The sequence below is a fragment of the Mirounga angustirostris genome, unplaced genomic scaffold, assembly GCF_029215605.1.
Source record: "Mirounga angustirostris isolate CCGP_5_RB_7025 unplaced genomic scaffold, mMirAng1.0.hap1 SCAF_2, whole genome shotgun sequence".
Classification (NCBI taxonomy): Eukaryota; Metazoa; Chordata; class Mammalia; order Carnivora; family Phocidae; genus Mirounga; species Mirounga angustirostris.
In genome coordinates, this window is record NW_026991710.1 from 5,108,310 (window position 1) to 5,128,861 (window position 20,552).

The 20,552-nt window shown below is 50.2% G+C and overlaps 1 protein-coding gene across 1 annotated transcript in view; it reads left to right on the forward strand.

Moving 5' to 3' along the window:
* The window catches only part of CUNH4orf50 (chromosome unknown C4orf50 homolog), a 46,475-nt gene that overhangs the window by 10,055 nt on the left and 15,868 nt on the right, over nucleotides 1-20,552 (forward strand). The window contains 4 exon segments of the mRNA XM_045881828.2: nucleotides 6,150-6,204; nucleotides 6,307-6,434; nucleotides 7,184-9,583; nucleotides 16,906-17,079. Of these exon segments, the coding sequence (XP_045737784.2) occupies nucleotides 6,150-6,204; nucleotides 6,307-6,434; nucleotides 7,184-9,583; nucleotides 16,906-17,079 (2,757 nt within the window).

Sequence of the window (20,552 nt, forward strand, 5' to 3'; positions counted from 1 at the left end):
GTCCCTCTGGATGAAAGTTATGAAGACCCGCATGGCGGTAAACTGTGGGTTCCAGTCCCTTGATGGTAGGAACATGTGCTCCTTCACCAGCTTTGTGTGGGTGGATGCTGACGATCCCCAACACTCACTAGAGCATCTTTGTGCCAGACACTGTTTTCTGGGCTCTATATCTGTCACTGATTTAGCCCATCCACAATCTTCGGAGGGAGGCACTATTTTATTCTCATTTCACAGATGAGGAAGTAGGGGCACAGAGAGGCTCATGACCTGCCCAGGGTCACAGAGATACAAAGTGGTGGGGCTCGTGGTGCCCCTCCAGCGCATACTGGTCAGGGGCTTAGTAATTAGCATCTCATGGGTGCTCACTTGGTGCCTACGCTTGGCTTGGGCTTTTTAGCTGGGTACAGGGACTGGAAAGTGCCCAAGACAGACCCCCCGCCTACACAGGATGACCAAACAATCTGAGTGCAGGGCGTGGGGCTGAGGAAGGGGACTGACAGCCTGTGGGTCACTGCTGGGGGCCCTGGCATTTAGAATGGGGGCTGGACCCAGGACCATGGGGTGTGACAGTCTGCCAGGTTCTGTCTTACTCTCAGAGGGCTGTGACAGTCCTGACTTGGAGCATTTTGGAGTCTAAAAGGGCCATCTTGAGAGCAAGAGGACAAGAAAGGGCTGCTGGGGAGATGTAAAGTGCCAGCCAGTTACTAGCTCGCGGGGACGTGTAGCTGAGATTTCAAATTTAAATGCTAGAGCCTATTGATAACAAAATTGCCGGTGCCCTTCCGGGTCTTGGTGTAGAACCGAACACCTGAGAAACTGTAGGCAGAGTTCTGAGAACATTGCACGAGTGTGTGAATATTTGCTCCGCTGTCCATGGCAAATGGAACCTTCCAGCGAGGGGACGCCTCACAATGGCGGTGCTGGAGGAAGGCCTAGAAACCAGGAAACCTGGAGCAGTGTCTAGCCCTGGGGAGGTGTGCATCGGATAGAAAACCATTACAAATCATCAGGGAGCCCCCGTCGCCCCCGCCCACGCAGCGGCCCATTGGATATGTCTGATGACTCCCGCTGGGCGTCGAGGTGTGAGTTATGGTGATGTTATCATCATGGGAAGATGGTTTACTTGCTTCGTATTTACAAGCACTTTTCCAAACAGGATCTCATCAGTGCTGAGGTAGCCAGGCAGGGATCTGCCTCCTTGTACCCACCCCACAGTCCAGGGGAGGCACATGACTTGCCTGGGATCACAACTTGCCAGTTTCCAGAGCAGATCACTCGGGACTCAGGTCCTGAAGGAACGGGCCACGGCAGGGACAACGCCTGGCCTGGGGAGCTGTCCGGGGAGGGGGTTTCTGCTCAGGGTGTGGGTGAAAGGAAATTTAAAAGGACTGTGGTTTGCAAGACAAGAAGGGCCTGCCTGCGGATGCGTCCACTTTCTAGCGAGCGTGCCCTGAGTACCTGCCATGTCGCGGGCAGTGTGCGGGCACCGGGGCTGGAAGGGTGAGCCCGCTCTTTGAAAGCTTATAGGGGAGACGGACAGGTGCGGCAGTGGAGACTTGGTCTGCAGACTGCTGCGGCAGGGCACAGCCCAGGGACCGTGGCCTGGCCTAGAGGGAGGCTTGTGCAGGGAGAGGGCAGGTCACACACTTACAAATGCCAGCGTCAGGCTGTCGTGCCCGAGCTGAGATCCTGCTCCTGGTGACCGTAGCGTCGGGATTACGGACGTGTGTGCGGAGCGACCCCTGGTGGCGGTTACGAGAATCGTTTCCTTGTTGGGCAGGTCCCAGGCGGCCCCTCCTGGCTCACTCTGCGTCTGTTCAGAGGTGACTCTTGCACACTTGATATCGAGGGCTTTCACACAGGTGAGTGATGTCAAAAAAATAACGTAGCAAAGCCACAAAGGTACAAGTAATGTACAAGGAAATAAGAATGGTTAGTGGCCTTATGCAGAGATATCAAATGTGTTCCAAAATAAATATGGGAAAGCTCGAGATTCTGTTCTATTCTGAATATTTGTCAGATGTTAAAGGCACCTCGGCACTGTTTATAGTTGGTGAACATTGGAAACTACCTAAATGTCCCATGAGAAGGAACGGTCTTTGTAAGTGAAGGCGTTCCATACGTCAACAGCTATTAGACGGCTATAAAACACCACTTTACAGAGGAACTTGTGGGGAGATGGTCCTTCGATATCATCACATGAGAAATGCACAAAGCAAAAATGGACATTCTGTAGAAACAGACTTTTGGAAGAATTTAAATGTCTCTGCAAAGAAGAAAGCCCGGAAGGGTATATTCTTTTTTTTTTTTGATTTTTAAAAAATTTATTTATTAGAGAGAGAGGGAGAACATGAGAGGGGGGAAGGTCAGAGGGAGAAGCAGACTCCCTGCCGAGTAGGGAGCCCAATGTGGGACTCGATCCCGGGACTCCAGGATCCTGACCTGAGCCGAAGGCAGTCTCTTAACCAACTGAGCCACCCAGGCGCCCCAAAAGGGTATATTCTAACACATGGATCATGTTTGTGTCTGGATTGCTCTGTATTCCTCATGTTCTTCTTTTTGCTTATCTTTCAAAATAATTGCACATGAAAGCTAAATTGCTGTGAAATTGGGGGTCACTGCTCCCATGAGTAAAGGAGGGCAGGAAGGGTTGACCAGACTGAGCAGAGAGGGGTCGACAGGGTGAGAGAAAGCCCGGATCCAGTTCAAGACCTGCGCTCTGGTTCTGTTCTCCCATCCCGTGTGCTGTGTGATCTCGGACAAGTCACTCTCCCTCTCTGAGCAGTGATTTTGTCACTTGTCACATGAAGGGGGGTAGCATCGTCTTCTATGATGGCCCCTCCTCCCCATCAGGTCACCTCCCCGAGGCAGGGGTTCTGAGTTTTATCCGTGGTGGTATCCCCAGCTCCGGAACAGGGCCTGTCCCTTAGCTGATGCTCAGGAAGTATTTGTGGAACCAAGCTGAAGTCAGCTTGGGCATCGGAAGGAAATCCGAACAGCATAGACTGGTGCGGCAGAGTTGGTCTCTGATGCTGCCCTCCCAGCTCTCCTTGGCCCGCTCCTTTGTCCTCCTTGCTGTCGCTCTCCTGCTGGCTTCCAAGCGGAGTTTCTGTTTCTCCCATTCTCCATCTGGTTCCCTCCTCTTCCTCTCATTCCTTTCTCTTCTGCCCTCTCTCTCCTCCACTTCCCTTCTCTGCCTCTTTCCAGTGGTGCCCATAAGACACTGGCAGAAGTGCTTCATTCTGATCACGCGGGAAGCAGGCGGATCCATGCAAGAGGCGGCATCAGGCACCGCGGGTCAGCGGGCCTGGCGCCCACAGCACGATGCTGGTACCCAGGCCCGTCTGGCTGCAGGGGCTGTGGGCTGAGGCCCTGCTTTGTGACCGTTACAAGCTTCTGGGTGATTCTACGGTGCAGCCAGGGTTGAGATTCCTGGTCTGTGAGGATGCTGGACATGACACAGACAACGGGAAGGTCCCAAACTCAGCGTTAGGAGGAGATGCTTGAGGGAGAGAGTGGACTTAATTTGGGGGAGGACCAGGGAAGGCCTTGTTGAGGATTTGGCCTTTAAGCTGAGCCCAGAGGGGAGCTGGTTAGCTGGGCAGAGGGGCAGAAAGAGAGGCAGACAGCAGGCACTGGGGGTACAGGGCTCTGACATGGGGGGGAGCAGGGTCTCTTTAAGGAGCAGAAGGAGGGTGGGGGCAATGTCCCCGGGCAGGGGTTTTCTCTTTCCGTATAGTGGGAAGCTTCAGAGGTTGGAAACAGGGGAACCACCTGATCCTGTTTCTGTTTCAGTGGGATTGCTCTGATGCTGAGTGGGGTATGGAAGGGAGGGGCAGAGAGTGAGGTGCAGGCAATCCACATCCTTCCTAGGAAGACGTGCCATCCAGGCAGAAGGAACAGCATATGCAGAGGTGCAGAGGCAGGCACGAACCAGGGTGGGGAGGGGCAGGGAGGCTGCCATGAGCAGAAACCCGAGTGAGGAGCATCAGGGGCACCCCTGGCAGCCCATGGATGGCCTACAGTACCCCACTCCAGCATTGAACTCATCCCAGACTGGGGGGGAGCCAAGGGACGCCTTGTAGGTGGGAGAGTGCATGCCAGGAGGGCTCCCTGGCGCTGCGAGCAGGACTGGGGGGCGGGGGAAGAAGGAGGCCTAGCTGGGAGTCGATGCAGGGCTCTGCTGAAAGCAGATGAGGAGCTGGGGGGCAGGTGAGAAGGGGATGGACAGATGTTACTTATTCACTTCTGTTTTCTCCCCTCACCTAGAATAGCACCTGACACACAGTCAGAGCCTAATAAATGCTTCCTGAGTAAGTGCTGAGCACCTGTCTTTCTGCAGGTTCTGCCTTTCCATCTAACTATCAAACATTTATTAAGCACCTAATGTGTGTCGGGCTAAGGTGGGGGTGCAGACCAGGTGAAGCCATGTTGAAGGCCTGAAGGACTCACGGTCTAGTGGGGGAGGCAGCGAGGGAAGCAAATAACACCCATTAGAACCTGGCTAGAAGGGGCAGGGGGGTCTTCCCCAGACTCGTCCCTAGCCCCTGGTGGACGATGGGTCAGAGCTGAGCTGTCCCTAAATAATGCTCTGCAGGGTGGGAGCCGGCTCAGGGAGGCTCCTCCCTGCACACCAGGCTTGCCTTTTGGGAGAGGCCAGGGGGAGGGGGCGCCGCCCGGAGACACCCGACTGCAGCACTGGGGACTTGTTGACGGTTGAGGGACAGGTCCGCCCGGAGCCCCTGGGCAGACCCCTGCCTCTGCTGTATGGGACCCAGAGGAAGGAGAGGGACCTGGGAGCCTGTGGTGCCCCTCTGGGGGGCCCAGACGCATCTTGGCTGGACAGACCAGCTCCCCAGAGAATGGGCTGCCGCGCCTCATTGTCTGCTGAGCAGAGAGGTGCTAGCAGGAGGGAGTTTGGCCCGCAGGACCAGGAGCACAAGGCCACGGTCAGGCCGCGTGCCCTCTGCTTTCCTCAGCAGGGGTGGGGATCTGGCTCCCTCCTGGAGTCGCTGGGGCTGGGCTGGGCTCGGAGGGAACCCTTCCGCTGTGAGGACACTCAACAGCTCTCTTCCTGTGTCTTCCTCAAGGATGCTCTGAGCCGTATTCAGGATGAACCACTGTCCCCGGCCAGGGAGGACGCACGGGATGCCTGCAGAAGACAAGGCCCGCAAGCCCCCTTCTGCTCCGCCCATGCCGCTGGGCCGAGGGGCTCTGCAGGTGTGTGGGGTACCTGCAGGGACACCGGCTGGCAGGCTAGCTCACCTAGGACGATGTGCCGGGGGCTGGGGACGGGGGGACTGTCCGCTCTTCAGACAGGAAGCTGAGGCTCAGAGAGGTAGTGTTGCTTGCTTGATGTCACGCAGCTGGAGAAGGTGGGCTTAGAGCCGGCAACGTCCATGACAAGGCCCTTGACTTGGGCTCAGCTGACCGGTAGGCTCACTCCTGTTAGCACCTCACCGCCCGTGCCAGCGTGGGGCGGCGGGTGTCTCGGAGGAGGGCTCTTTGCAGGAGGCCATGGGATGACTATCCTATCCCCACCCCACCCCTGACAGCTCAGGTGTGCGACAGGTGCGAGGTTTCTGGGAGCTGCTGGGGCTGAGGAGCCCCTTGTCCCTGACTTGTCCCTAATGGGAACCAATGTCTCTGATCACAGTCTTGGGCACGGCTTCCGGATTCCCTGCGACAAAAGCCACTATACTCGGGGAGCCCCAAAGCCACGATGTCCCACTGGGAGTCTGTGGCTTACTTACAGTCTGCCAAGGCCAAATGCGGTTAGAGATGAGGGGGTTATTTATAGCCAGCAGTGCCGCTGACCCACACAGCTGTCATTCCCCCACTATCCTGTTTCTGGGGGACAGAGCTGGCAAGTCACATGGTCAAATTTGTCCTCGGCGAAGAAGGAGGGGCCCGTCTGGTGGTGAAGCCAAGACCAGCTCCTTTCTGCATGCCTGCCGTGCAGGCGGGGCTGGAGGCAGGGGATTTAGGACCCTGTGGGACCCTGAGGGTGCCCGGGTTGAGGGAGGTGTCATGGGATTTGCCACCTGTGTGAGCTTCGTGGTCGGCAAAGGTGGCTTCCAGACCCAGTCCACTGTGTGTCAGAGGACAGTCATTCCCGGTCTCCGAGCCGTGGTCTCCTTACCTGGCAGGTGGTGGTGATCCTTAGGCCGCCTCTGGGGCTTGAGCGCCTTGAGTCAGTGAGAAGTGCCAGGTCATCCCAAGAGCTGGGGGCTCAGTCGCTAGTGGCAGTTGTGACAAGACTCCCAGGAGGGTCTCATTAGCTCCTGGGGTCTTCTCGCCTCCCAGGCCAGCCCTCTGGGGGCCGCTGCTCCTGGGGATGCGTCGGGACTGGACAAGGACCCTCTGTTTTGGTGCCAGGTCTGGAGACCACGGATGAGTCCCCGGAAGACGTCACAGGATCTGACTGTGGACCGGTGAGGCTGGAGGCTTCCCGTGTGCCCCGGGGTGCCAGCCGGGTCTGGCCAGCCCTACTGCATGTGGGAGGTGGGAGAAGGGGCTAAAGAAGGGTTTGGAAGATAATTGAGAGGGAGGTTTGAGGAGACAGAATGGATTACTTGTATTGAAGAAGTGTATGTAAAAGTATAGTTTAAAATATCTATGAAATGCATCTTGGGGGCCTGGCACTGGTCTAGGCCCAGGGCCCTGGCCCTCGGAGCGGATCGTCTACACCGCCTGTCCACTGAAGCCTTCCATGACAATGGAAATGTGCTACGCCTGTGCTGTCCAGAAGGGGAGCCATGAACCCCAAGCTTCTGAGCTCTTGAAACATGGCTGGTGGCCTGAGGCTATGTGTTGGACCACAGGGATAAAGGGGGGAGACAGTGCACACACAGATACACAGCAGGCTGTGAGAGGGTGGGAGCGTAGTAAAGGGGAACACACAGCGTGGTGAAATGACCAGGGGGCTACTGGAGGAAGTAACGTCTGAGCGGAGATTTGAATGGATGGAGGGTGAACCACGAGGGGATCCGGGGAAGGATTCTGGGCAGAGGGGAGAGCAGGTGCAAAGGCCCTGGGGTGGTGTTGGGCTCGACATGTTAGGGAGGCCTATAAGGCCAGGTGAGGAAACACCAAGAGCATCAGGAGATGAGGTCACAGAGGTGTGGGGGGCTAAACGGAGGAAGGGGCTGCTTCATACCTTCTCTTCTCTTCCCGTCCCTAGCCGACTCCTGCTGAGCCTAGCTTGGATGAACAGGCTCTCCTTCTCCTCTGTGGCTGCCCCCCGGGGCAGTACAGAGATGGCTCACCCCTCCCCGTGGAGCTGGCCTGGATTTTGGGGCAGAGGCTAGCAGCTGCCCAGGCCCAGGGGTCCTTTCTCCTGGTGCAGACGTCCACACTCCCTCCCTGGGGGCCAGCCAGAGACCCCTCTTCCCTGCTGCCGCTGCTCCAGGAGGCTTCTCCGCAAGAATCCCAAATGCAACAGGTGCTGGATGCCCGAGCCATAGGACAGCCGCGTCGGGATCATCACTGGGCAAGGAGCCCCAAAGCCTCCCTCTGCCAGGAGTCCCCAGAGACTTCAAGTCGGCAATTTCCCAGGAGAGGGCCCAGAGATCTGAAAGACCCTTGGAAAGACGGAGGAGGACCAGAGTGGAGAATGGAAGAGCAGGGGGCGAGGCAGGCCTGGGGCAGGAAGGAGGAAGACGTCCACCGAGACGGGAGCAAGCTAAGTCAGGAAAGCCGAGTGAACCTGAACTTGCGGGGTGGCGTGCGCATCGAGAACGGGGCTTTAGAAACCCAGGCCTCTGCCTCCTGCCCTTGGCCCAGGCCAAATCTCCCACTGCCTCTTCTACAGGAGGTCTCAGTGTCAACGGAGGGGCCCAAACCCCTGAGTAGGAGGGGGAGTGTGGGAGGGCTTTCATCAGAGGAGGAGGAAGAGCACCCCACAGCCAGGGCCCGGGGTGCCCAGAGGCTGTCTCCAGCCGGCGCTCAGCTCCTTGCAGGGCAGGGCACGGAGGAAACTCTTGTGTGGGCTGGAAAGGCTCTGCATCTGCAAGAGGAAAGCCCTGGGGACGAAGGGCAAGAGAAGGAGGAAGAGGCATCGCCTCTAGAAGGGTCCAGTCTGGGCCATGGGGATGTCCCGGAGGAGCCTGGCCCCGTGGAACATGCTGGCCAGGATATGTTCTTCTTAGTGGCAGAGGGAGGTCTGACACCGGCTCCCGGATTGGCCTTTTCACCCAAGGGGACTGAATCCACCAGTAACCCATGGGCTCTGAGCAAAGAACCTGGCAGTTCTGAGCTCAGACTAGACGAATTTGAAAAGGAGATGGAAGCTTGTTTCCAGCAACTCTCCATCCTGGAGCTTGAGGGTGGGGGGCGGTGGCCGCAAGCTTCCACACTAGCGGGAGAGAGCAGGAACTTGCCTTGGAAATGGCCCCGCTGCCAGGGGAAGGCTTACTCCCGGCAGGCTTTGGGAAACCAGGGCTTGGATATTTGTTTGGCCAGGGAAGTCAAACCCAGGGAGGTTAGTGAAGAGATTAGACCAGGAGAGACGGAGGCCTTGGGAGCCAGCGCGGTTCTTCCTGGGACGGTGCCTGATTTGGATGACGTGAGTCCGCGTCCAGAGGGGCCTGCTGAGCTGGGTCGGAAATGGCCACCGAGAGCCCTTGAAAGGCAGAAGAGAAGGTTCCAGCAGCTCATTTCTGGACTGAAAAAAGAGAGAGGCCAGGTTTTACATGACAACGCCAAGCTTCGGGGCGACCGAGAGAGATGCCGTAGAAAACTGCGCATCCTCGAAAAAGAGAGGGACAGAAATGGGACAAAGATCGCCATGCTTGAACAGGAAAACAGCACACTGTTAGGGGACATCTCTCACTTAAAGGGGGAGCTGGACCAATGCTGGCAGGTCATTTCCGACCTTGAAGACTGCAATGGGAAAAGTTATGGCAAAATTTCTGAGCTCGAACAGGAGAATGAGAAGCTGAAAAGTCACATGGCCCAGCTTCATAAAGCCACATGGGAGAGCCTCAGAAAATCCAAAGGTGTGATGGAGCGCGTCACCCTGGGAAACCAGGAGCTCAAGGCACTGATCTCGGAGCTCAGGGTCGGTTACAAGGAGCTGATGAAGGGCGTAGTGCTGGGAATAGAAGACACGGTCCGGGCCTTCAGGGGGGAGAATGCCCACCTTCTGCACAGGATCCGCGTCCTGGAGATGGAAGTTGCGGTGGGGGCGAGCACCGCGGTGGGCCACGTGGTGAGAGCAGAGGAGGGTCTGCAGGGGGAAAGCAAGATGCAGGGGGACAAGGGGAACGTTGTGGAAAGGGGGGTGCAGGTGACTCGGCTCTCAGGGCAACTGACCCCAAGAGCCCACGGGCTGCCCTTGGAGGAGAAATCGGGTCCAGCTGACAGGTGGATGGGGCCTTCCTTAGTCATGGAGAATTCCAGATACGATGTCAATTCTGGCGCTCCGTCCTTGGTCCGGGGAGGTGCCAAAGTGTCCAGTGCCCCTCAAGGACACATCAATGGAGCAGGAGTAAAAGAAGCACATTTGGAAGAGGAGGAGGAAAGACCAGGGTGTTCTGTGGGCCCAGGGCAAGCTCCGACCACCCCAAGCAATGGTCCCCAGGTAGGTTGATAACACACAGCTGCTGCCTCGGCCTCTTGCTAGCTGTCTAGACTGCTGACCACCCCCTTTCCTCAGGGGAGGCTCCCCAGGCAGCCCTCGGGGGAGGTACTGCATCATCCCCACTTAGCAGAGAAGGAGGGCACAGGGATGTTGAGTACCGGGCAGTCATGCGGCAGGAGGGGCGGGGCTGGGACTGCCACCTGGGCACTCGCCACCTGTGTTCCTGCACACAACCTGGGACACTAGCCCTCCCCCCTCCTTGGGCTGTTCCGCTGGGTATCGGGTGGGACAGCGGAGGGGCGGTGTTGGCACTTCAAGATCAGAGCTCATGTTTTCAGATCCAAGAGTTTATCAAGCAGTCCAAGTCCTAAGTCTGCCCATTGGGTCTCTCTCTCTCTCTTTTTAAGATGTAATTGACATATAACATTGTATAAGCTTAAGGTGCACGATGTGTTGACCTGATACATTTATGCATTTCAATATGATTATCACCATAGGTTGGCTAACACCTCAGTCATTCTCCGTGTTGGGTCTTAAAAAGGACGATGGAAAGAGCAGGGACTTAGGACTTAATCGGGGGTCAAACCTAGCTCTGCACTTAACCACATCTGTGATTTGGCCAAGACATGGGCTTCCCTGAGTCATTGTCCACACGTATGGAGGGTTCTCGCTGTTCAGGAATCCCAGGATGAAATGCTCATGATATTCTCACTGTGGTCTTTGATGTCTTTAAGATGTTCAGTGTCGAGCCCTTTGTACCCCCTCATTCATTCTCTCCCAGTCTCTCTCTCTCCCCCTTTCCCTCCCTCCCCCCCCCCCCGCCCCTTGGCAATTTTATCAGTCATTTCAGAAGATCCCTTTGGGTTTTGTCAGTTTTCTTCATTGTATGTATTTTATTTCCCTGGATTCCATTTATACCTTCATTCTTCCCTTTCTTTCACTTTCTTTTGATTTAGTTAGCTGTTTTTTTTTTTTTTTTTTTTTGCTTCCTGTGTTGAAAGCTTAGATCATTGATTTTCAGCTGTTCTTTTGTGATCTATGCACTTACATCTCTGCATGTCTCTCTGAGCACTGTTTCAGCTACATCCCGCACATTTTGATATGTTGTGCTTTTATGTCCGTTCACTTCAAAGTACTTTCTAGTTTTCATCTGTGACGTCTCTCTTCACCCATGGGTGATTTAGAAGTGTGTTGCTGAATTTCCAAGCACCTGCTGAATTTTTTTCGTTATATTTTTGTTCCTGATTTGTAGTTTTATTTCACTGTTGTCAGAAAACATAACTATATTATAATTTTTTAAAGATTTTGTTTATTTATTTGACAGAGACATAGCGAGAGCAGGAACACAAGCAGGGGGAGCGGGAGAGGGAGAAGCAGGCTTCCCGCCGAGCAGGGAGCCCGATGTGGGACTCGATCCCAGGACCCTGGGATCATGACCTGAGCCGAAGGCAGATGCTTAACGACTGAGCCACCCAGGGGCCCATAACTATATTATTTTAATTATTTTTGAATTTGAGATTTATTCTATTGACCAGGTTATGGTCTATTTGGGTAAATATCCTGGGTGTCCTTGTAGAGAATGAATAGTTTGCCGTTGTTGAGTATTGTGATGGGGCCAAGCTGGTTAATTGTGCTGATCAGATCTACTGACGGGCCAGCTGTTTGCTTTGTTATTTACCCAGATATGTTTGCAATCTCTGAATGTGCATTTGTGTATTTCTTCTTCTGGTTATGTTAGTTTTGATTCATATATCTGGATATTATTTATGAGATACATGCAGACTTACAATTATGTTTTCCTGCTGACTTGACTCTTTGATCATGATGAAATGCCCCTCATTACCTCCCACGCTTCTTGCCCAAATTGCACTTCGTCTGATATGGAAGTAGTCACATCAGTTTCTTTCCCTTAGTGTTTTCATGGAATCCAACTTCTTTTAGACCATCCACCCTTTTGCATTCAACCTGTGGGAATCTTTATATTTAAAGTGTGTTTCTTGGGGTGCCTGGGTGGCTCAGTTGGTTAAGCGACTGCCTTCGGCTCAGGTCATGATCCTGGAGTCCCGGGATCGAGTCCCGCATCGGGCTCCCTGCTCAGCAGGGAGTCTACTTCTCCCTCTGACCCTCCCCCATCTCATGTGCTCTCTCTCTCTCTCTCTCATTCTCTCTCTCAAATAAATAAATAAATAAATAAAATCTTTAAAAAAAATAAAGTGTGTTTCTTTGAAATAGCATGTGGCTGGTTTGTTTTTGTTTGGCTCAGTTTTGCAATCTCTGCTTTTCACTTGGGGTGTTTGGTCCACATATATTTCATACATGTGATGCTAGAATTGGGTGTTTGTCTCCCTTCTTACCATGTATTTTCTTTGTTCTGTTCTGTTCTATTTCTCCTTTCTTACCTTTGTTTTTGGTATGCGTAAGTATTTTCTCTTATTCCTTTGTCTTCTCCATTAGCTCATTCTGCTATACATTTTAGTATCATTCCTTCAGTGCTTACCCTAGAGATTTCAGAATGTATCTATTCATTATTTAAATGTACCCTAAATTAGTACTTTTAACATATAATACAGAAATCCCAAATAAATTAATAATTGTTAATAAATAATGCAAAATTTTTAATAGTTTATCTCCATTTACTCTTTCTCTTTTCCTCATTTTTGTCATATGTATTATGCCCATGGATGATAAACTTCATAAGGCATTGTTACTATTGTTATTCCAGGCAAGCGATAATCTTCTACATTTACTGGATCTCCCACACGGTCCTGTGCTGTCCATTCTTGCTTTCACTCCTGGGGATCTGTTTTCCTTCTGCCTAAAGAGTTTGTCATTTCTCAGAGTGAGGATCTGCCGGTGATGAATTCTCTCCTAGCTCTTTTTATGAAAACAAACTTCAACTTCCACTTTTAAGAGATATTATCCCCCCTGCTGGATTCAGAATTTTAGGTAGGCAGAGATTTCCCCCTCTTTAGCACTTTGAAGATTTCATTGCATTGCCTTCTGGCTCCCACAGTTTCTGTTGAAAAAAAAATTGGTTGTTTTTGTCATGGTTTTTTTGTTTGGTTTTGTTTTCCTGAAGTAAGTGTGTTATTTTCTCTCTGGCTGCTTTTAAGATTTCCTTCTTATCTTTGGGTTTTGGCAATTTGACTGTGATGGGTCTGGTGTGGTTTTATTTGTATTTATCCTGTTTGGATTTTTATGAGCTTCTTAAAATCGTAGATTCAAGTCTTTTATCATACTTGGAGAATTTTTGGTTATTATTTAATCAGATGTTTATTCTGTCCTATTTTCCTCTTGTTTCCTAGAATCCAGACTTTTTGATTATATCCCACATCTTTTGAAACTGTTCTATTTTTCCCCCCTTTTTAAGCTTTGTGCATTAGTTTGAATTTTCTATTGACTCGTTATTTAGTTCACTAATTCTGTATTCTGTTGTATTTTATCTTCTGATAATTTCATCCAAGGAGTTCTTAATTTCATTTGTTATATTTTGCAACTCTAGGATATACATTTTATCCTTTTTAAGAGATCCTCATTCTCTATTGAAATATTCCCATCTTTTCATTCATCTGTTTTTCCTATATTTTAAAAAATATATAATCATAGTTATTTTTGAAGGTCTTGTCTGCTAATGCCAGTATCTGGATTATCTCTGCGTCTGTTTTTATCGACTATTTTATTTCTTGGTTAAGTCCCATTTTCCAGCTTCTTCACGTGTCTAGTGATTTTTAACAAAATTTTATGTTGGACATCATGTAGGATATCTGGTAGAGATTCCTGGGTGTTATCTCCTGCTAGAGAATGTTGAGTGCCTTCTGCTCTGGCAGGTGGAAGGATCAGCAGACCAGATCATTCCTGGGCAGGTGTATGTTAATTTCAACCCAGTCCTAGGGCCTGATTTTCCTCCTGGGGCATGACCTTTCAGGGGCAGCTGCTGAGTCCCCTGAGTATTCACTGAGGACACCAATTTGGGCTCAGCCAGAACTCTGCCATCTTGGCAGCAGTGTGAGACCTCTGAAGTCTCCTCAGCAATTGGCCTGCCAGCTTCTCTTCTCTGCTAGGCCTCCAAACCCCGCACTGTGCTACCCAGCATAGGATTCAGCCATGGATCCAGCAGGCATTTCTAGGGAGGTACCTGGCTCTCTCCTTTCTGTTACTTTGCTCCAAAGACCCAGCTATCAGAGCATCTCTGAACTCCAGCCTCTGAGTCCCCCATCAAGCAGGACCACCCCTCTCAGCTTAGGCTCCCACTCCTGAACCATCATTTGGAAAATGCTGCATAGAGAAATCCAGAGAGAATGTGGAGCTCGCCTTGATGTGCATCCTTTCCCTCAAGGATTGTAGCCCTGCATTGGCTGCCACTCGATGCTTGCAAAGAATTGTTTTATGCATTTCCCCAGATTTTGTAGTTGTCCAATCTCAGCTGGTCAGACCTTGTAGAAACTGGACTCTGAGGAGAGGAATATTGAGCTGAGCGTTTCAAGGTGGGAAAAGGGGCGGCAGATGAAGAGCTTTTCAGGCAGAGGGAGAAGCAAGTGGCCAGGTCCTGAGGCAGGAATAAACCTGGCTCATAGGGAAAAAACAGAAAGTAGCCAGCGTGGCGGGATCACGTGGCAAGGGTGGGGTGTGGTGTGAGATGGAGCAGAGCTCAGATGGCCTGCAGGCCACAGTTATGATCCTTTCTAAATACAGTGGGAAGCCGCTGGGGGCTTTTAAGCAGGAGAACAACGTGGTTCAATTTCTTTTGTAAAAAGATCATTGTCTACTGGGAGGAAGAGGGCCAGGGGGACGCGGGAACACAGTGAAGACAACTTTGTAGTCAAGAAATGATGCCAGGATAGAGGGATTTGGAACTACAAGAAGGGAGGATTCCAGACAAAAACCAGAGTTGAAGGAAATGAGGTTTGTTGATGCACAGGGGACAGAGGACAAGAAAGCTTCCCCATTTCATCCTCCCAAGTCACAGACTTGATCATGTTGCTATTTTGCTTAAAATGCTTCTGTCCCTTCCTCTTATACTTGGTGTGAAATCCCAGTTCCTTCTGGTGGATTCTAATCCAGGCCTGGGGAGCCTTAGCTGTCGCTGTTTACCTCCCACCCTCCGCCCTCCGGCATCCTTGCTTGGCCTCTCCTCTACCCCAGCCTTCTCCTGGGAACTGCCGCACATCCTCGGGGTCTCCTTTTGGGGGGACAGCACCTTCCAGGGCCACAGGATGGGCTCATGCAGAGGTGTGACGCCATTTTCATAGCTTGTCATTGGTCCTAGTGGGAGCATCTGTGCCATGGGAATCAGCAGATGCTACGGATTCGCGAGCCCCTCGACCAGCCCAGAGAAGAGTAGTTGCCTCCTGGCTTAGTGCCTCCTGACTTCCCCTTGCCGTGCTGTGTCAGATGGCCTGTTTCTGTGTCAGTCTCCCCCACCAGAGTTCCCCGAGGACCGTGGGCACCATGGCTCTCAGCCCACGGAGAGCATATGGCTGGAGCCAGTGCCGATCATGCCCCTTTGGGAGCAAGTGGGTCATGGGGCCCATCACAAGGCTGCTGGGTGGTGCCGTCCCATGTGGCAGGCAGGGCTGGCCCCCACCCCACACCCCACATGCCCATTCTCTTTAGAACATACTGGGGGATCCAGTAGAACATACTCTTAGGATCCTTGGGGTAAACCCCTTGTCCAAGTCACTGGGGAGCGGACATAGCGAAGGCACCAAACTTCCCAGAAAGGCCAAGTTGTTTTGCAAGTCTTAGAGCTGGATTTCATGAAACCATCCGGAGCACCCATCTGTTCTTGACAGGGCCCAGCCTGTGCATCTCAGGCCCACGCTCTGTGAATTTCTATTAATTAGGAGAAAACCACATTCTGCTCTTGGATTTCTTTACTAACCGAGGGGGAGTCCTCATCAGCCACGAGGCACGTTGATTCTGTCCTCGCACTGGCCTCTCTCTCCTCTCCCAGCAGAATGGCTCAGCCTCTGCCCCCCTGCTCACAACCAGGCCAAGAGCACAAGGCAGAGATGACCTTGGCAGGCCTCACCTTCCCAGGGTGGCAGGTGCTTTAAATGAAGGGTGGACTGCCACAGCCAAAGGAAGGGAGTGTGAAAAGCCTCTGAGCTTCTGGGTTCCTGTGCACAGAGCCTGATGATTAGCAGTGCTGCACCTTCCTAGGCCACTGTAGCATGTGAATTGTTTAATGATACTCAGACCCTAGGCCCAGAAAATCCCCCTCTGATGATCTCAGGGAAGGACTCAGAGGTCCGTCCAGTAGTTATGTGGAAGGCTGTTTTTGACAACCCAACCACAGCAGGAAAGTTTTAGAATGCCCCGAGCATTCAGCATGCCACAGAATGTATGCTCACAGTGGTGTTTTCAACATCCTTTTATAATATGGAAAAATGCTCCTGACATGGTATTGAGGGAGAAAAGCAGGATACCAAAGATGTAAATGGTCTGTTAAATGTTATGTAGAGAAAATGTATGGGTGTGTCTGTGTGTATATATGCATCTATGTGTGGATGGAAGTTATTAAAAAATAAAACCTGAGAATCCAGAACCACTGGGGGAAGCAGCATTACCACTATCCAGCCCCCCCCCCCCCCGAGTGCTAAATCACCTCTCCTTCCCACCTTTCTGCCTCCCAGAAACTCCCCAGGACATCCATATGAAACCCGCTCATGTCTGACCCAAAAAGAGTGAGAGACCATTTTGTACTGATTTAAGAAAAGCGTTTGGGGCGGGGGGGAATGCAGTATCCTCTGTTTTATATAAACGGAGGATGCTTTAATGTAATAAGCATCTCCTAATTGGATTTGAACCTTAAATTCCATTCATTATACTTTTTTTTTTTTTTTTTTTTTAGCAGCGTGGTGACTGAAATCGATTGAAACAGATTCTGGAATGCCATGCCATTTTGCATATTTTTGAAAAGATGTGCAAAAGATATATATATCTGAATATATATATATACACAGACACACACATATATAGCTGAAAATCACATTCTAGAATGTTCTTCTATGATTCCCCAGACCCTCTCCAACACCCACCCCTCCACTCAAAAACCCCAGCATGGCCACACGCTCACATGTGCACATGCATAAATGCATAGCAAAAAGACTGGGAAAAAATATATGGATAATAATGATGATTTTGGCTAATAGGACTTGGGGTGATTTCTGTTCCTTTATTTTCTAAAAATGTTGACCTGAGAAAAAATGTAAGCCAGAAAAAAAAAATTAAGAAGGAAAACAGGTCCTTTGTTTGCTGAGACAAATTGTGTGGAAGCTAAGCTAACCTAAGCATTTCAATCGGATGGGTGATTTCCACAGCTGCGGGACCCAGAGGCGGACCCCCCCATGGAGGACCTGAGGCTGCGCATGGGGCAGCTCCAGCACCGGGTGCTGACCCTGCAGTGCCAACTCAGAGACCAGGCGTCTGCCCACTTCCAGCTGCAGGTGGCACTCGGGGAAGCCGCCCACCTTCGGGACCAGCTTCAGGGTGAGGTAGGCTCGAGCCGCGCTTCCTTTCCCACCTGTAAACGAAATGGGCCCATGCTCCAGGAAGTTTTGTTTTTGTTTTTATTTATTTTTTTAAGATTGTATTTATTTATTTATTTGAGAGAAAGAGCGAGCATGAATTGGGGGACACGAGGGAGAAGGAGACAGACCCCCTGCTGAGCAGGGGGCCCGATGCAGGGCTCAATCCTAGGACCCTGAGATCATGACTTGAGCCGAAGGCAGACGCTTAACCTAACTGGTTGAGCCACCCAGGCATCCCTCTGGGAAGTTTTGAAGATTGAAAAAAGAATCAGGCGAAATCTCACCATTCCCAGCATTTTGGTAGTATTTATGAGATTTCCAAGGTAAAGAGCAGTATGCAGAAGGAAGTGAGGCCTGTAATCCCTCAACCAACCAACTTCTGTTCCATCTGAAACTCATATACATGCGTTTTTCTAGATAGTCTAACTAGTTTTCAAATGTTACATATATAGGAGTGAAGTGAGAGTGATTTTACGAAAGGGCAGAGAGATCCTTGTTGATGTGAAAGCGTTCGTTATCTGTGATGATGGAGATACGAACTTTTGTGGGGGATAAAATTGCACAGAACTTAGTACACACATATACACACAGGACAAGCAGAACTAGAGAAATCGGAGCATGATTGTTAACAATATAATAGACATTATAGGGTTGTAATATACTATAGTTTTGCAAAATGTTCCCCTTGGGGGAAATGGGGCAAAGGATACAAGGGGTTTCTTTGTATTATTTCTTACAACTGCATGTAGATCTATAATTATGTCAATTTTTAAATGCAAAACAAAAAAAAATAGTCCTTCCTCCCTTTGACCCCAACCCCTTCTGAACTCCGGCATTTTTTTTCAACCCTATCTACTCACATTCAGTGTATGTGTGGATGTGTATACATAAATGAAATTTTACCATACAAAAATATTCTGCGTCTTGATTTTCTCATTTAAAAAACATTTTTTTTAAAGATTTTATTTATTGGGGTGCCTGAGTGTCACAGTTGTTAAGCATCTGCCTTCGGCTCAGGTCATGATCCCAGGGTCCTGGGATCGAGCCCCGCATCGGGCTCCCTGCTCGGCGGGAAGCCTGCTTCTCCCTCTCCCACTCCCCCTGCTTGTGTTCCCTCTCTTGCTGTGTCTCTGTCAAATAAATAAATAAAATCTTTTTAAAAAAAGATTTTATTTATTTGACAGAGAGAGAGGAGCAAGAGATAGTGAGAGAAAGCATGAGTGGAGAGGAGAGGGAGAAGCAAGCTGACGTGGGTTCGATCCCAGGACCTGGAGATCATGACCTGAGCCGAAGGCAAATGCCTAACCGACTGAGCCACTCAGGCACCCCTAAATCCTCTCATTTAATAGAAAATTTTGGTGATATCTCCATATCAACGCATACAAACTGATCTCATTTTTAAAAAAACTCCATACTATATTTTCATAAGGCCAAACCATAACTGACTTAATCAATTCTTTGTTTATGGAAATCCAATTTTTTTCTGTTTCTTTGCTTGACAAAGCTTAGTGAACCTTTCTATAGCTCTATCTTGGGATATGTTTCTGCTACATATTCAAAGGTTAAAAGTCTAGCAAAGTAATTATTGGGTCAGTGGATATGTATGTAATTAACTTTGACACGTAAGGGCGAATAACCCCCCAAAGTGGCTGTATCATTTATGCTTCCGCCAGGAACAAATGAGCGTATGTGTTTGCCCGCACTTGTTACCCCGAATGTTATCACATTTTACATGTTTTTGACAAGCTGATGGATGAAAAACACACCATCAACATTGAGACGTAATCTCTGGCTCCGTTCCCGTGCATTCTTTGTATAATCAGATGCTCTAGACTTAGAGTTTCATGTCTGTTGCATCCTAGACCTTGTGCCCAGTTTTTTTTTTTTCCTGTGCAGTAATCTATTGGGTGGATGTGATTTTCATTCACCTGTTGTTGGATCTATGGTTATTTCCATTAATTTATACATTCCTGTTTATATGCAAGAGTTCAGAGAACTGGGATTACTGGTGCAGAGTGGGGGTAGTGATGGTTCTTAATACGTATTGCAGAGAGCTTTCCCAGAGCTGGAACCCACTTGCAAAGCCCAGGCAGTGAACAGGGAATGTTCCTCACTGTGCTATCAGCCAGCAAAGGAGCTCTTAGGCCTTTTTTCTCCTGTCACTGATCTGTGAAGAACATAATTCCATTTGCACATGCTGGGGCTTTTATCAGATCCAGTATCTTTTGAAGTCTGTTTTTCACAATTTTCAATGTGTTTTTTTCTTTCTGCTCTTCAGTTTGGGTATTTTTTTCTAACCCATCTTCCAGTGAATACTCTTCCGGAGAGTCAGATTTACTCACAAACTCATTATTTTTGTTCTTAATTTCAGGTATTATATTTTGCAATCCTAGAATTTCTATTTGGTCCTTAAAAAAAAAAAGATTTTACTTATTTGAGAGAGAGAGAGAGAGCGCGTGCACAAGCAGGGGGAGGGGCAGAGGGAAAGGGAGAAGTGGACTTCCCACTGAGCAGGGAGCCTGATAGAGGGCTCAATCCCAGGACCCCCGGATTAAGACCTGAGCTGAAGGCAGAAGCTTAACAGACTGAGCTACCCAGGCACCCCTCCATTTTGTTCTTTTCTAATTTTTATTTTATTTTAGCTCCTCCCCCCCCTTTTTTTTTTTGAGAAAGAGAGAGTGCAAGTGGGGTGGGGCGGGGCAGAGGGAGAGGGAGAGAGAGAATCTTAAGCAGACTCCTTGCTGAGCGCAGGGCCTGATGCGGGGCTTGGTCTCATGACCCTGAGATCAGGACCTGAGCCGAAATCAAGAGTCAGATGCCTAACTGACTGAGTCACTCATGTGCCCCCTCCCATTTGGTTCTTTCTTTTTCTTCTTCTTCTTTTTTTTTTTTGTAGCTTTCTGTTCTCTGATGAAATTCTTGTAATATAACGGTGGAGTATTTCAATCACAGTTACCTTAAGGTCGGTCTGTGTTCCCATAGCTCTGTTCCCCACTCCCACCAGCATGCGCAGAGGCCCCCACCTCTCCACGAGCTCACCGATGTTCACTACCGTCTGTTTGGTGATGACCATCTCAGTGAGCACGAAGTGTCAGCTCCGTGTGGTTTGATTTGCCTTTCCCCAGTGGCTGATGGTATTGAGCATTTTTCACATGCCTATTGGCCATTCATCTATCTTCCATCAGAGAAATGACCATTCAGTCCTTTTGTCCATTTTGCAGCTGGGTGGTTTATTTCTTTGTTGTTGAGACGCAAGAGTCTGTATATGTTCTAGATACGAGTCCCATATTAGATATGTGGCTGGCAAATATTTCCTCCCATCTGCTGTCCTTTCGCTTTCTTCTCATTCGCTTTTTCATTGCGATGCATTCACGCTGTTTCCAAAACCGAAGCAGAGAGGAGGTTGAATCCAAGCCTGCAAACACTATCGAGTGCCT